Source organism: Henckelia pumila, chromosome 1 (assembly GCF_033568475.1).
Source record: "Henckelia pumila isolate YLH828 chromosome 1, ASM3356847v2, whole genome shotgun sequence".
NCBI lineage: Eukaryota > Viridiplantae > Streptophyta > Magnoliopsida > Lamiales > Gesneriaceae > Henckelia > Henckelia pumila.
In genome coordinates, this window is record NC_133120.1 from 139,235,604 (window position 1) to 139,252,874 (window position 17,271).

A 17,271-nucleotide genomic window follows, 5' to 3' on the forward strand; every position below is an offset into this window, starting at 1 on the left:
TTTATCCCTATTTTTTCTCTCATGAATAACAAAATATGAAAAAATATATATATCACAAAACCAAGAAATTTAATAAATCAATAAATTCTTGAAGTTTTACTGTGATTTCTTTTGTTTTCTTCCTATGTTTGATGTTTACACCAAGATATACTGTTTCGTTTTGCATCCAATCATGTAACTTATAACAAAACATTAGAACGATAGTTTTGAATTATAAACATAATTACCATAGCTATATTGTTTTATACATGAGCGTATCTCTCACGTAAAATATCAAAATACTTGGTTGTTTTAGAGATTCAATTTAGCTGAATTTGAGTACATAACCGGAAACTTCAATGTTATTTATTAGCTTTGTAAGGTTCAATTCAGACTTTGATTTGTCAAAATAATTTGTAGATCACTGTTTGTCTTTGTAACACATGTTGAATCATTCCATTTCGATAATCGAGCTGAGAGATGCGGACAAAATACCAGAGCTGGTTTTACTAAGATGGTTAATTGATGTTTTAATTCGACCCAGGTAGATATTGAGACCAATATTTCGCCTGGATAAAATACAAATGCACTCTGCCGACATGAACTATTATTTATAGATTTTTGAGTTGGTTGTTCAACCGACTTGACTGTTGATCATTTAGATTATCGATATATGAGATATCATCAAATTACTTCAGATTGCCAGAAATTCATCTTAGCTGAATTTGAGTTTCATATTCTCAAAACATCCAAAATTTGATCTATCAACTACAAAGTTGCATAAATATGTTAAAAACACTAAACAAGGTTCGTTACCATCAAAGTAAGATTGATTGTGTTTCCGTTCCCAACAATCTCTCTCATTTGATGACCACAAAATTTGAATAAAAATATGAACTTTGAAAACTCAAGTACTAAATGACATTGAAAATTATATTTTATTTAACACGTTTATTTTAGCATAAGTATTTATTGGTTTTCTGAACTTTGGTTTTCTATCCTTTGTTTTACTTTTATTCCAGTAAATTTATTGTCGTTATTTATATTTATTTCTATCCATATGGTCTTCTGTATTGAATTTAATATTATCATATTAAAGTTGACTCTTAATATATACTAGCGGCCACGCACACGCGTTGCGTGTGTAACATAATAAATGAACATAATATATTGTTAACGTGTAATGATATAAATCTATTAATATGATACTTTATAAATAAAGAACAATATTATATGCATTAAAATATAAATATCAAACATGTAAGTAAAAGCTAAAGCCAATAATTAATGCACATGAAATACAATAGATCATTTACATTAATTAATTTTAGGATATAAAAACATATTACACAAAATCTAACAAATCATTATCTCTCAACCCCAATATATTAAAGTAATTAATTTATACAGGTAATAAACGTAACTAATTTCACTAATATATCTTGAGCCAGCAAGTAAAATTTGAAGAACATTATTTGAGCAAAGAAGTATCAAAAATAATTTCTGCATAAAATAAAATGAGATTAGACATAAAATTTTTGTTAAATATAATTTTGCTATCTAAAATGTATGGAGTATTACCTGCTATATTTCAAGCTTACATTGTTCCTTGGTCTTTCTTGACTCGTATTGTTTATAGAACTGAAAGTATGATATTTTATAAAATCATGTGAAAGTAAAAAAGTAATTTATTGCATAGAATTGTTTAGCCAAATATTTTTTATTCATACCACTTTTATATCATCATCATTGGCAGATCTTGTCTTTTTTCTACATGCATGAATAATTATCAGTCAATGAATGTATAATATCAATGAATGTATAATATGATGTAGTGAGTTAGATTATTTTGAACAGTCCAATCATTTGTTATTCTTACTATATAATAATGTCATACCTAAATAGTGAACTTTCGTCGATCTGTCGTCTCGCTGATATGCCTTTCTACATGATATGCAAAAATAAATTTTCAACTAATCATGATAGTTGTAGTGAAATGCAAGTAAAAGATCAAATAAAATAACAGACAATACCTCTGTTAGATCTCATCCTTCAATCCAAGCAATTCTTTTCGCGCTATTAAAAGTTAAAACATATAAAAATTATCATAAGCTTTTTCTACTGAAGTTGAAATTTATGTGACATTTATGAACTTACATATGTCTTCTTTGTTTTCGAAGAAATCTTAAAATCCATCTACCGAAGTCATAAGCACTTATTTGAAGAGTGGTTTTTCATCCCAAACAAATTATTTGCATTCTTCGAGGCTACAAATTTTATAAGTACGTGTTAAATTTAATATAACTTAACATTATAAATTATACTTCAATAAAAAAATACGAAATAAAATAAAATGTGGGAAATATACTCTTTGTATCGGATAATTCAAATACAATCCACTTCTGGGATCTTCTAATGTGACGATACTTGTTGCATCAACATTGAAGCTTGTGAAAATGCTGAGGTGTATACCTGCACAACAACATAATGTATATGAGCATCGTAAAACTCTAAACACCAAATAATTTGCAACGAAATAAAAAATAAGAATGTCTCACAATTTTTTATGGATTATTTGGTAATAGTACTTCCTTGTAAACAACATTTTTAGTATATACACCAGAACGCCGCTCTAACTTTCCATCTTTTATCAGTAGTTTTGTGCGATCTTTCGAAACTCCTCTCGAAATTGCAACATATAGTTGACCATGGCTGAAGACATGATTACACAGAAAAATACCGACAGTTGGAATTGTTTGACCCTAAGCTTTGTTTATTGTGAGAGCAAAACTTAATCTTACAGGGAACTGTTTGCGAGTCAACTCAAACGGCAATCCGGAATTATCTTCACTTTTCAAAGGCATTCGATGCAGAAAATATCTTGTACCCTTATGAGGTCCTGTTATAGTCTCTGCATCGATGAGATTTCTCCCTAGATTGCGACAAATTAACCTCGTCCCGTTACACAGTCCAAGTTCGGGTGCCACATTTCTCAAAAGCATAATAGGACAACCAACTTTCAATACAATTCTATGCGGTGGCAAACCACTTGGATTAAGGGAGTTTAAAAACTCTTCTTGGAAAAGGTTGTTTTTATCTTCCTCAACAGTGTCCCAAGATGTGTACTCTATTTCTTCTCCAGGAAACTTTGAAATGAGGATCTCATTAATTTTATCCACGTCAACATTTTTGGGAGTGATAATGGCTCTACTGACCATATAGTTTGCATCATGCACATGTTGTACCATATTTGGAAAAATTGAATCAATCAGCTGATTGATCGATTGTTCACCTTCCCAAGGTATGATCATGGAATCCGGTATTTTTATAAAATCACCGCACACAGAATGTTGCAAGCCATCACCTATGCACAACAGTAATTGTGAGAACTCAATATCTTGTGCGGATCTCATATTTTGTTGTAGGTGTATAATATTCACTGAATTCCAAAATGTTGATTTTGAAATGCTTGCTGCAATTTGCTCTCGTATCGAGCCTCTCTTAACAACCGGTAACACTTGATGGAAGTCTCCACCAAAAACCATGGTTTTTCCTCCAAATGGCAATATGCATTCCATGATATCTTGAAAAGTTTTGTTCACAGATTCAAAAGCAAAACGATTGGCCATTGGAGCTTCATCCCATACTATAGCCGACGAACGTCTTATTAAATCAGCAAGATCTTTTTGCTTCTCAATTGTGCAAAGGGTTTCAGCCGTTGGTCTAAGTGGAATTTTAAAACGTGAATGAGCAGTTCTTCCACCTGGTAACAACGTTGCAGCTATTCCAGAAGTTGCAACGGCTATTATGATTTTACCATTCTTTCTTAGATGAGCTAATATAGAACGATATAAAAAAGTTTTCCCAGTTCCTCCTGGACCATCGATGAAAAAAAGTTTTGATTGATTGCACATAATACATCCAACGATAGAGTCGAAGGCCAACCTTTGTTCAGAATTCAGAAACTGGATAGATCTTAAATCTTCATCTGAGACTTGAATAGAAAGCTCATCTTCAATTATCCTAGGAAGTGGAAAGTCATCGAAAAACTCTACACTTATTGATGGCAAGTCAAAATCTTCGAACTTTTTATTGTACTGATGTAATAATCTGCGTATTTCAAGCAACAATTTATTTGTGATGAAATAATCATTTGATGAAGTCGATCGGCCATAATCCTGAGACATGTATGGATGAAATTCATTCCAAAGCTCTCGAACTCGTGTCGGCTGACAAAAGACCAATATGGAGACAAATAATCTTCGTAATGATGATGGCATTTTTATAGAACACGCTTCTTGCATACATTGACGAACATAATCATCATGTTGAAGTAGTCTTCGACGTTCAGCTGCCTCTTTGAATGTTGGACACATGATGTCATTGATGGTCATTAGTTCTTCAAAAAACGTCGGACCTCTAATATGATTTAAAAGAATACGTAGATAGAACCTTTCACCTTGAGATGGTGACACGACATATATCCTTCCTACAACCTTATTATATCCAGTTCTTCGAACCCATTTCCTTTGATTTTGTATCCACCTATGTTGTGGGAATTCATGATACAAATATTTCCCCCTCAGCTCTGGAGAACAATTCATTTTGAAGAACTCTGTGAGCATAGTCATTGAGTTACCATCATTTGCAAGTATATCACTTACGTGTTGTTGTGAATTGAAACTAATTGTCTGCTGATTTGGTAAATGTATTTGCAGTCTGATTACTGATGGATACATCCTACTAAGCTCATAGGAATAAAGTCTCCATAATGCCTCAGGTGCACAAATCCATCTTCCATCTACGTATTGTTGTATTTCGTCAGAGTTCTGTACATTACGTAATTCCAATGCGACTCTATCAGGTCCTTTATGAATATATTTATATATATATTTCACACATTTTATCTCACCGCATACTTCAACATTTATATGGCAATCATACTTCATCAAGAGCCAAGAATTATATGGAACAACCCAACCATTATCAATCATTACATGACCATTAGCGGTTCTCATAACCGGAGGTCCTTCACGTCTCTGATATACAGGGTATGAATCATTTCCTCGAGTAATGTATGGCGCAAATGGTTTGGGAAATTTCTTTTTACAAATACCATCTGACATGCATGGACTATTAGGATTGAATAATCCACACGGTCCATGTATCATGTGGTTGGTAACTGCTTCAAAAAGATTGGGTTCCTTAGTTCTTGATGGTATTTCAGCACGAACAACTGATGCAACACAAACAACAAAGATGACAACTCGTAATTTGTGTAAATTGATTAATCTAATTAAATATAATCAATGCAACTCGGAAAAATAAAACATTGATTAAACTAATTAATAAATCAATAATTCAAAGTTACCCCTATTTTTGCTCTCATTTTTTTCACACATTGTCCACGCTAAAAGCACACACCAAAAACAAATAAAGTGCTCAATCGAAAATTCATAGTCAAGAATTTTAACCCTTTTATTTGCTCTTTTAATAATAGATAGCATTCCCAATTCATTATTTTATTTTTTAAGAATATTGAACAATATAATTCTCATGCAAAACTTTTAAAATTATACAGTTCATTATAAAATGTTTATTACATTTGTTTAAAATCAATGTCACTTTAGAAAACCAATTATCAAATTTTGGTAAATTTCCTCTTGTTGCCACTTGCCATCTTCTGAGTTTTGTAATGAACAGTGAAAACGAAAATGTGGGCATTTTGGTGATTCAATTGAAACGGACGAATGGTGTTAAAGCTTCCTCATCAAGAATTTGCTAAACCATACGAAAATCCAACCCAAGTTTATTCAATAACATGTATGGATTTTTTCGCTGAATCTTTAACTTCAACATCGTTTCTCGGAATACGCAACTTCCCCATTTCTTCCACACTGCTAAGAACTCCATCCAAATTCAGCTTTTTTGCACCTAATTCTGCCCACAAATCTCATCCCTCTTTCGTCAGTTACATAAAGGACTATGGTTATTACAACAATCGGAGGGAGGCTGGAAAACACAGAAATACCCTTGTGAGAGCGAGTCGTAGGGAGTCTCCGTACGAGGTTTTGGGGGTGTCTCCCACTGCTTCTACCCAAGAAATTAAAAGGGCTTACCGAAAACTTGCTCTCAAGTATCATCCTGATGTAAATAAAGAGGTGGGAATCTGTCGGTTGTCCAAATTTTGGTTACTTTTATTGTTTCTTAGCTTAATGTTTAGTAGTAATGTCTGAATGGATTTTCCTTGTATGGTTCCTGAATTCATTTGCATTCAGTAATATTTTCTTGAACAGTGTAACTGTTATACTAACTCTGTGTGAGTTTTAGGCGGGATATATGCCAGAATCTGATCAGTAAGGAGATTCTACAATTGGCATCTTAAATAATAGTTTTGTCGGAGAGTTAAAGTGATATACTGATAAAAAGAAATGGAGAAGTGCACATTGTTATTACTCTGCATTCTTTGTTATAACTGGATCCTGCTTCTTAAATCCTTTGCTAATAATGGGAGAAAGGAATGTGAGTTTTAGTTGTGATATAAAAAAGAACTAATATTCCATTTTATTCAAGCTTGAAGATTCAGCCAGATCTTACTGACAAGAATCAAGATCATTAACGATCCATTGTAATCACTAGCACAACCTATGTGTGCTTTACACGTTAATTACTATGACAAAATGTTTAACATGTAGTGAAGGCAACTAAGATGTGGCAACTTATGTTCTCGTAACCTGCAGATTGCTTTCGTTTTGTCGCTTGAGAGTTGAGACCAAGGTTTTTCCTATTTGACACCCCATGTTTTACATCATGTTCGTTGTTTAATATTTGATCGACTAGGTCTCACGTTATCAAATATAATCCGAGTATCTTGTGTTCCAGCATTTATATCATGCCTTCGTAACAATATTTTTTCTAATTGTGCTGTCTTGCATACAGCCTGGTGCTCAGGAAAAGTTTATGAGGATTAAGCATGCATACAACTCTGTGCTGACCTCTGAATCCCGAGGGAAGTATGATGCTGGAAATCAGGGTTCTGGTTTCTCTTATTCAACTGGAACATACCAGCGTAGGACTAGAGAAGCCGAAGAAGAGTTCTACGGCTTTGGTAAAAGCATTGCCCACTGAAACTTTTTCCTGTCTGTTTTTTCAAGTGTTTTAGTTTCCTTTTGTTTCTGCCAGGAAAATTACTTTGGCCAATCAGCCTTTAATATCATTATCCAACAAAAAAAAAAAAAGAAAAGAAAAAAATTATCCCACATCTCAAGGTATTTCAGTCATCAGGAGAATCTTGTTGATTATTGTTGTAATAACTTGTTCACAATTTTTTTGGCCTGGTAAAAGGATAATCTAATACATGTGCATGCCTAAAAAGTAAGCAAGTTACCAATATATGGAGTCTGTCTCGTTAAATTTGAATCGGTTTGGAATTACAATTTTAAAAAGAATGCTCACTGTATTGACAATTTGTGGGTGCCCAATATATGCACAGGAATAGAATAGATGCTTGCACTCCTCTGACTAGATCTACTTTAACGTGCCTAGAGTTGACGAGAAGGGAGTTCATACTTCATGTATTGCTAATTCTCATATAAAATGACTTTTGTTACCTATCAAGTATTTAAATTATTTTTGTACACTGATCATGGTTTTATTTGCTGTGTAATCCACTTCTGACAATTTGTTAAAATTCTTGTGATCTTTGAGTCTGTTTGTGCAATGCAAGTTCAGTTTATTTTGTTGCAAAAGAATAAATTACTTCTAAGATACAACATAAAATACTCTTATCAAATTTGTGCAAAGTATTGTACCTTATCCATTTATTCTCTATCCTTGTACCATGTTTCCTTACTCTATTAATCCATAAGCAACCACATTAGTTTCTTAATATCATTTATATCGACAATTGCTCCACTGTTTTGTGTGGCTGTGTAAGTGTTGTTCGATTGGAACATGGGTGTTTTGAACATTGTATGGCTTGATACGTTTGAGTTGCAATGTTACTATCAAATATGGCTTTTCATATAGTGTTGGTGCTCCATCCTACATTTGTATTGAACTCAAGGAAAGGTATTCAATTCTTAAGAGGTGTAAGTCGAAGTAATTGTTGCATTGGATTTATGGAGGAACAAGAATAGGCCCATAGTTCTGTATCATTGCTTTTGTGGCACAGCAATACAAAACTTGGTTTTTGGTCTCCTATTCAGTTTAAAAACTTTAAATTGCACTGGACTGTCCATTATTGGTTTTGTTAAAAGCATAAAAGGCAAATGCTCCATCGTATGGTGTTTGTTTGTTTTAAAATTTTAATTTATTAATTTGGACCCCATGAGAAGTTCCTAATTTTGATACATAATCTTATATCTATCCCCTCGATGGTGCAGGCAACTTTTTGATGGATATTCAAATAACATTAGGTAGATTTATACTTCTTGCAGCACCACAAGGGTTAACCGGTTTCTTACCTTTCTGTCACCTTGTATTTGCCTATTTCATTTTTTATTCTCTAGTGGGTAAAACCGCATGTTAGATTTTTAATTCATCACATGTTGTTGTAGGGGACTTTTTCAGAGATCTTGAGGAAGAATTTCGTAACTGGGAGGCAAGTGACATTTCACAAGCAAAACCGAAGAGCTTGTGGGAGGAATTGGCGGTGAGACACCTTTGCAGACCAAAAACTACTTCCAAATACATAGCATTCATGAGAATATATATTTCTTTGTTTGAATAGTTTTTTTAATATATTTGTTAAACATCATGGTAGACTAAAGAGATACCCTTAAGTTGCACTAAAAAAGTATCGACCTTATGTTCCAAAATAAGTCCAATGATATCTTTGAGGTCGAATAATTTCAGTGTCCCCTTTGGAGAGCAAGAATCGAAATTTGAGTACTAAACTTTATGCAAGTCCGTAGTGTTCAGTGTAGTTATTTTGAGGGGTGTGTAAAAAGTGAAATAAACAAAATCTCTGGATATCATTTTTATTATCTAAACCAGGGGAGGACAAACCTAAAAGGCTGGGCATATAACTTACACCAGGTTGATGATAACGTGTAGTTTCTTACCCGGTGTATGACAGGAAATTGGGGAAGAGTTCGTTGAATTCTTGGAAAAAGAGCTGAACATCACAGATACAGAAGCAGCTGAAGAGAACAACAGTGAAAGGTTTCCTAAAGGGTTTTCGCCAAATGGAACTGAGGCTGCGAGTGCCGATCAAAAGGGGTCGAACAAAGCCAGCAGTATTGATGAAAGTATTGATGAGATTGAAGAAACCTTAGCCCGACTAAAGAAAGAATTAGGCCTTGAGTGAGAGCTTCGAAATACAAGTCATATAGAAGTCATAAAACATTGTAGGCATTTGTTCACTTGGGGTGCTATCTTCTAACTCGGTACAATGCAGGCTGACTGGTCTAAGGAGAGAATGATATGGACAATCTCTTCGGATCATTTTCACCTTATGACAAGTACCTTTGAAATTACTTAAAAGATAAGTTTAGCATCTCATTTCCAAAAAAGAAGAAGCAAGAAATATAAACTAAGAGTTGTAGGGCTTTACCCTTAACAGGAAGCCCTTCCAGAAATTCTCAAAGGCCAGGGGCGAACCCAGGCCTAAGAGGGGGTTTGGAAATAGTTTTCAACCAGCAATAGACGCGCCTCGGTTAGAACCTCACTAGCTGCGTCATTGCCCCAAGCGCAAAGATACCTTCCAAACCCAAAAACACTCATTTTTAATGGCTCACTCCATACCGCCTCGTTTCTAATCCTCTCGATGTGGGAATCAAAATTGAAACCAAACCGACCAATTAGCTCTTTTATGCACGTCTCAAGGTATAATTCAAATTATTGCAAACTCCACTCGCCAAAAAGGGGGCCTATAATGAGATCAGAATAAAGACCGTAAGTTGATGAAAATATGGAAACCACTCATTTAAAATTAAGGCATTTGTTCATGTAACTTCTAAATTTACAAATATATCATTATATTAAATTTATAACATAATTTAGTTATTTAAATAATAATTGAGTTCTTACTTTGCATTAGTCATAGATTACTTAAATATTTATTTATAATTATAAATATCATTCTTTAATTTTTCACTAAAAATTAAAAGAAATAAATAAACATTACGCTCAAGCTTTTCACTTACGTTGCAGGTTGGACGTTAATATGACCGTTAACGAGATATTATAATAATGCTATTATCTACTACGCATCAAATTATCATATCATCTATAAAAAAGAATCGGATGAATGTTTTTTTTTTTTTTTTTGGAATAGAATTAACGTTTTGATCTCGTGGAAAGAAGAAAAATAAAAAAGAAAAAAGAAAAGAAAAAAGAAAAAAGGAGAGTTTTGGATCCATAGTGATAATTGAATCTATCTTAAAGATGATCAAATAGGTTCAACTCAATCCATTTCACACGAAGATGGAGTACTTTGATAAGCTTTGTAGTTCTGTTAGAAGCTTGATAGGTAACAAGAGTATTCATTTCATTGTACATTTTCTGTTTGGACAAATATTTTTTAAAATATTTTAAATATTTTATTAATAAAAAAAACTTAAAATATTGTTTAAATAAGATTTTTGTAAAATGCTTTTAAGAAATTGTTATTCAATTATATTTTTATAAAGAGCAATTAAAATGTGTTTTTTTATATATATTTTAGAATTGAATATTTGATGGAAATAAAAAAAAAACATATTATTTTTAACTTAAAAACATTTTTACAAAATAATTGTCCAAACAATACTTATTCTTAAAAAAACTTTTTAAAAACACTTTTATAAAAATATTTTACAATTACTTGCCTAACGAGATCTTAGTGTTTTTACCTATAATTTCAATATATTTTCATTGTGTGAAATAAAAAAATGAAATATACTTTTAGAATATGAGTTACTTCATAAGTTCGTTGGAATTATTTTAGCATGATGGAAGAATGCGGAAGAAATTCTTTTAGGTGGATTCAAGTCAGTGTTTATAATACCAATTCTCTAATCTCGCACGCAGAAATGAAAATTATGAAGAAAAAAAATTATGAGACGGAGTTTCTGGCAAAACCATAGCACAATCTACTAAATGGATCAAGGGGAAAAAAATTACACCAGATTTCATGTCTCCATTTAAAACAAGAAAATGTAACCAGACATTAGAAAGCTACGCCTAGCTGCAAAACTTAAAAAAATCCGGACGCCTCAAGAAAATTTAATGACTAACCAAGGATAGGAACTCAAAATCTTTCTCCAAATCGGAAGAAAATGGCACCGGTTCCAGAGTTAACATCAACAGCATACTCTGCTCGTACTAATCCAAGCTTTACCCCAGCACCGTATGAGGATCCATGGCCCATTCTCCGGTAAACTGCAGTCGGATTTCCCTTCAAGTCCTTTGAACTACCAAGATCGTTGCCATGTTCAGCAAAAACATAAGCATGTGTATTTCTTACAGGTATCCTTAGCTCAGCAGCTAACTGCAAACACAATTATAACAAATTACAAATGCTGAGACTTTAATGTCAATCAGTTTGTTAAAGTAAATGCAAGCTCGGAATGAATCACGGACTTTTCCTATACAGTTGAGAAGAAAACTACGATGGAAAAATTGCATCTAACACGCCTATATACCCCATCCAAAAATCTTTATCAAGAAGATGACTACGATGGAAAAATTGCATCTAACAAGCCTATATACCCCATCCAAAAATATTTATCAAGAAGATACACACATCTTGGTATATTCTGCTGACAGGAGATGATGCAAATATTTTTTACTCTTTCATACAAAATGACTGTTATAATTAACTTCGTATGGAAAGGTTGTGTAATTTGATTTTATCACTCGTATGTAGATGTAACTTTCCCTTAATAAAAAATATTTCGTAACATTCAACAGAAAAAAACATGTAACATAGTTCTTGTTACTTAGATATACCTCAAGTACATTTCTTGCAGCTCCAAGCTCTCCCATGTTATAACCTCGAACTGAATAAGGTCCCCCCAAAGTGAATGCATCATAGCTAGGAAGATCACCTACACAGCCACCATAATGGCCATGAAGGACTAAAACAGGAGGTGGTGGCTTCCCAGCACCTTCCTCTACTTGCTTCAACTGGAGGAATTGAGTGACTGTTAACTGGTGGCGATTGAAAAATGGAAACTTGCTACCGATGCCAAGCCCTTGGTCAACCTGCAAAAAATATATGGTTACTCTCAATAAGATATGATATGTGTTAGCTCCAAACCAATTCGCATGCTTCTAAGAGTTGCACAACAGATAAGTCAATATCCAACAAAGGCATTTCACAGTAAATCGACCCTCGATAAAGAAGCCTGTGGGTATATACTTTAATAAGTCTTGAGCACAACATGAGCTTCTTGTGTAACTGATACCATGCAGAGCAGTATAATTAAATCATAAAAGTGAAGTAATCCATTCAATCAGGGATCAGGTTCAGAAACCAATTGTGACTTGTTTCACCTCTATCGAAGTAACTGTGGGAGAAAAAAAATGTTTTTTTCTATGAACAGTATTAAGCATGGGGCTAAGTTGATTCCCGCGCAGCACATGATAAAAGTATCACAAAAAATGTAAGGTCCTCACCTGAAACACATTTCTTTCACCAACTATAGCACCATTCAGGAATTTGGTATTATCTCGTGTGATATTTGCCTGCAAAAATGCCACACGATCGACTCCAGTGCCGCTGAGAGTTGTGGGAGGTCCATCTGCACTAACTCCTCCACTTGGCAATACCCTTTGGCCATTTGCAGAGATATGACTGCTTTCATCACGTGTAGTTATCTCCTCCATCACGAGTCCATAAGTAAATTTGCTTTGACGCGTAAAGTTCTGGCCAAAAAAAAAACAAGAAGAAAAAAGATTGGCTAACATCTCTAGTTACCAACACAATCGTGGGTATAAACCAAATTTTATAATCCAATCTGTGTATTATAACACTTGACAAGTAAAACCATATTAGTATAGCTCAAAATATATATAAAATCATCAGGTAAGAAAGTTCCCATCAATCCAACCTAATACAAGTATATAACCAAGATTTTGAAGTCTACCTCTGTAAAATTGGCTTTAACACCAGCCCTATCAACCCAAATAGGTGGAACCTCTTCTATTCCAGGCCCTCCAGTGAAAACCGGACTCAATTTTCTACTGTTAAAGCAGCTAGCACGAAAGGTACGGTTTCGAGGATTGTACACACCATCCACATAAGGATGGACATACTCAAGCTTGAAAGCAAGATCATCCTGTACATTGCCGATAAAAAGTGTTTATAGAGTAAGGCACTTGGAACAAATGGCACTTCATATTTCTGATGGTAAAGATCACAATAATTCACCTGCGGATTGAGGAAATTGCTGGTGGTCACTGAACCAAGAAGTGACCTGTTCAACCCTTGAATATTCCGATGCTCAAAAGAAACAGTTCCACCTGGCTGAACTGAAGCCTGAGAGCATGCACAAACAAAAAACACTTGACAACCAAGTTCAAAAGCAAACCTAAAACATGAAGTTTCATTGTTCGTCAAATTACCAAAGTAGGGCGGCCACCACGACCTGGGACAATACTCCATTCTGTACTAACTTCAGCAGACTTCTGCTCCAGTTCTTTCAACTTGATTTCAACTATTATACCACCCTCATTTTTCTCGTCTGGGCGTGGATTTACCTCAATGTTGGAGAAGAGAGCTAACGAATTTATATTTCTCAAAGCTTGTTTCCCAGCCTCTATGTTAAAAACTTGTCCTTGGCGAAGCTGAAAACCAATTAAAACAAATATTTAAAACAACCAACAATAAAAACCAAATCACATAGAAAATCACCATATAAAGAAAATTCACTCTAAACAATGAAAAACCTATCATATGATCTAAGATAAGTAACACGTTGCACTAGTATCATATTTAAAATCATGAGTAATTTTTGGACAAAAAAAGATAAATTTTGTTGCCCACTCAACTTTTTAGAACAGGACCTTTGACATTTCATCGCAAAACCAATTCACCATACCGTAATTCTACATCAAGAGATGTATTAATTCTCATAAACTAAATCATAAATTTGTTCAACAACATTAAGACATCAAATTTAATCATTGTGCAATGGAAACGATTGACTAGCACCCTCACCAGCTTGGGTAACTCTCTTTTTATCACAGGAAACTGGGTGTTGCCCTCACAAACATTCCCTAGCTTATCCTGGAACTGAATCACAAGCTGCGTAATGTCACCTTCGACCACCTCACACACGACCTCTTTGGTATTCAAATTACCAAAGTTCACAACTTGTGCACAGGCGTACCCATTCTCATGATACCACTGCTGCACTCTATCCCTAATCCTCTGCAACAACCTCGCACTCACCTTCCCCTGCTCTCTCAGCATCTGCAAAATCTCTCTTTGAACAGACGGTGGTAGCATACAGGGTCTTGACTTCTCAATCCTCCTTCGGTAATCCTTCTCTTGAGTCCTCATGTAATCCAACTTCTCCTTCTCGGTCATATCAGCATCCATTTCTATCGGTTTTGACTGAGCCATCAAACCCACATTGATGCACCTGAACCTATCAGCAGACTGCCATGTTGACTCGAGGAATGGAATGGTTACATTGATGGTGCCGTCCGGGTTTGTTTTCGTCTCCAAATCCACTTTCTCAAACATCCCACACGTGGCTAGAGTTTCAAGCTCTTTCTGGAGCTGCGCCTTGGTGTAAACACCGCCTGGGCGGAGTGACACCATCTCAAAGAATGAGTCCTCGGTGCCGACAGTGGAGCCACGGCGGCGGTCAAAGAACAAGATATCAGAGACTTTGTATTTCTTGAAACCGCTCAACTTGTTCAACAGGACCACAATGTTGGCGGGCAATCCGTGGGAATCCCATTCCTGTTGAGGATCATCGTCTTTCGCGAAGGCTAAAAAAATGCGAGACCAGAAACTATGACCTTGACCTCCGCCTCCACCACCATCACCACCTCCACCACCTCCACCCCAAAAATTGAAATTGGAGCCGCCGCCTCCACTGACTATCGGGACAGCGAAATGGAAAAGAACGCCAGAGGCGGCGGAGAGGGCGATGAATTTGGGCGAAATTATAGAATCGCCCGCAGAAGGGATAAATTTCGAGGGTTTAGGGTTTTTGGAGGAAGAAGCGTCGACAGAGGATAGATTCGACTGGATAGTTGAATGCGAGGCAGAAAATCGAAATTGAGTTGGCGGGATGATGGAGGAGGAATTCCGTCGTCGACGGCTGGCGGTGGACGAGCTTCGGGGTGGGAGTAGAGAAGCGGCGGCGGCGGAAGACGCCATTGGCGGCGGGGATAAGGGGGAGCTGAAAGTGGAGAACTTCACGAGGGGTTTATTGTATTTTGACAGATAAATCTTTTGTGAGAGGGAGAGCCTAATTGCGACTAATTTTCACTGAAAATACATAAATGAAGCATATTACGGATCAATTGACAATATGAGAAATGATAAATAAATCCTCATAACCAATATATTTATATATATATATATATATATATATATATATATATATATATATATATATAAATAATTTTGATCACACTCATTCTATAGGATGCGAGGATTCACTTGCACTCGTGCTTAAAACAACTTCGATTGTCTTGAAATTTTTCACTGTAGGGTCGTCTCGAAAATACGAATCCAACGATATATCATATGATACAAATTCAATCTCGGTGGTCGAAAATGTGAAGATGATCGAAAATTGCAAATTTTTTCACCTAATTTCCAGTCATCTTCAAATCTCCGACCACCGATATTGAAATTTGTATCATATGATATATTGTTGGATTCGCAGGTTATCACCAAACCCGAACCGAGATGGAGAGTCAAGGGAGGAAGGGTGGATGACCCCGGTCACGAACAGCCCAGGAAAGGGGTGGCAAGGGCCCGACTGCAAGAAGAGGTGTCTGGCCTGAGGGATGGTAAGCAAAGAAGAAGCTGATCAGGTACTCCGCTGAGATTCGAAGACTAAGTCAAAATACCTTAAACTGACATCACCTACAATTCAGAAGCGTTTCCTCCCCACGTCTCCAAGTATGCCTCTAGCATGGGCCACGATCCACTATTGTGGCCATTATCCAAGAATTTCGGAAGAGCTCTCCATTCAAGGATCCTATTAATACCTCGCAAAAAGGTATAACAGGGAGTTCACTAATCTCACAAAAAAGACTCTCTACATTTTTTTCTCTGATTTCTCATGCTCCCATCCTTTCGCTGACTTAAGCAACGGAGTGTTCATGTAGTAACATATCCGGATCATCTACTAACTAGCAATCTTAAGCATGTATTTAGCTTAATATAAAAACATCATGAGATTATTCAAACTTAACAGAAACTTAAAAACCAACTATTTAAAAGATAAACCGGCAGAATACAACCGACATTTCTGTAGCAACCTAGACCCATTTTACTAGATTAAATGGTTTAAACATGTTTACTTACTTAAAACATAACTAAGAGATTTTTATATGATCAAACGGATCAAGAAATCGGATCCAGAATGTTAAAAAATGGTTAATGGGCTCATTTGGGCTCGGGTAGTTCGGATGGTCCGAACTCAAGCCCTGTAGAGATCGGATGGTCCGAAGAGATTGAAGGCAACGAATCAGTTCGGAAGCTACGAACGAGTTCAGATCGTCCGAATGAGATCGAATCGTCCGATCGTAGTTAGGCCATGCATTTGTCGAGGTGTCATCGTTGTTTGGACATGCAAGAGTTCGGATCGTCCGAAGATGGGATCGGAGCGTCCAAACTGTTCATTGCTGCAACATGGCCTGCATGCGAGATCTGATCGTCCGAAGTGGGGATCGGATCGTTCGATCTCCACCTATAAATATGAGGTCTGAGAGCCTCATTTCTTGCCAAGTTACAAGTCTTCCCTCTCATATTATGGTGTTTCTTGGGGTTTTTTTTAGCCTATAGCCGAGGGTCGGGCGATAGCGAGGCGCTGCCAGGGTCGTAGCGTAGCCATGCCCAATAGTTGGGGCCTTCGACATCAACGGGCTGAATACGAACGCAGACCTTTAGAAATAATTAGGAGTATCTATTAGCTTAGTTAAGGCTTTTAGATGATGTTTAGTGATGTATTATTATTTTGGAATTTAGATATAGACTGTAGATACCTGCACATCTAAGACTATTATTGAGGAACGAAAGTACTGTTCGAAATACCCTGACTGAGTATGCATGTATTATGTGTAGCATTATTTATATGGCATGATTTTATCTGCATATATTATGACACGATATTA

The 17,271-nt window shown here is 35.6% G+C and overlaps 3 protein-coding genes and 1 non-coding gene across 5 annotated transcripts; 1 reads left to right on the plus strand and 3 right to left on the minus strand.

The window, feature by feature from the left end:
• Positions 1-1,563: 1,563 nt before the first annotated feature.
• LOC140874104 (uncharacterized) lies at positions 1,564-5,381 on the minus strand. Its single transcript, XM_073277383.1, has 6 exons — positions 5,351-5,381; positions 2,781-5,215; positions 2,598-2,691; positions 2,373-2,451; positions 1,710-1,749; positions 1,564-1,620 (listed from the first exon to the last, which is right to left on the minus strand). The coding sequence occupies exons 1-6, from the start codon at positions 5,379-5,381 to the stop codon at positions 1,564-1,566; spliced, it is 2,736 nt and encodes a 911-aa protein (XP_073133484.1).
• Positions 5,382-5,647: 266 nt separating this feature from the next.
• LOC140874863 (uncharacterized) lies at positions 5,648-9,478 on the plus strand. Of its 2 annotated transcripts, XM_073278318.1 has the most exons (5): positions 5,648-6,140; positions 6,919-7,087; positions 8,364-8,396; positions 8,538-8,632; positions 9,059-9,478. In XM_073278318.1, exons 1-5 carry the CDS (start codon positions 5,730-5,732, stop codon positions 9,287-9,289), a joined length of 939 nt encoding a protein of 312 aa, XP_073134419.1. In that variant the 5' UTR covers positions 5,648-5,729; the 3' UTR covers positions 9,290-9,478. The 2 variants fall into 2 exon arrangements, with proteins under 2 accessions (XP_073134419.1, XP_073134420.1); XM_073278319.1 differs by lacking the exon at positions 8,364-8,396.
• Positions 9,479-9,527: 49 nt separating this feature from the next.
• LOC140876714 (U4 spliceosomal RNA) lies at positions 9,528-9,680 on the minus strand. Its single transcript, XR_012148952.1, has one exon. It is a non-coding gene; the product is annotated as a U4 spliceosomal RNA (small nuclear RNA).
• A 1,327-nt stretch (positions 9,681-11,007) lies between these two features.
• On the minus strand, positions 11,008-15,404 carry LOC140880057 (protein TOC75-3, chloroplastic). Its single transcript, XM_073284147.1, has 7 exons — positions 14,126-15,404; positions 13,531-13,752; positions 13,337-13,444; positions 13,053-13,244; positions 12,583-12,831; positions 11,914-12,168; positions 11,008-11,452 (listed from the first exon to the last, which is right to left on the minus strand). The coding sequence occupies exons 1-7, from the start codon at positions 15,299-15,301 to the stop codon at positions 11,213-11,215; spliced, it is 2,442 nt and encodes an 813-aa protein (XP_073140248.1). The 5' UTR covers positions 15,302-15,404; the 3' UTR covers positions 11,008-11,212.
• Positions 15,405-17,271: the final 1,867 nt, after the last annotated feature.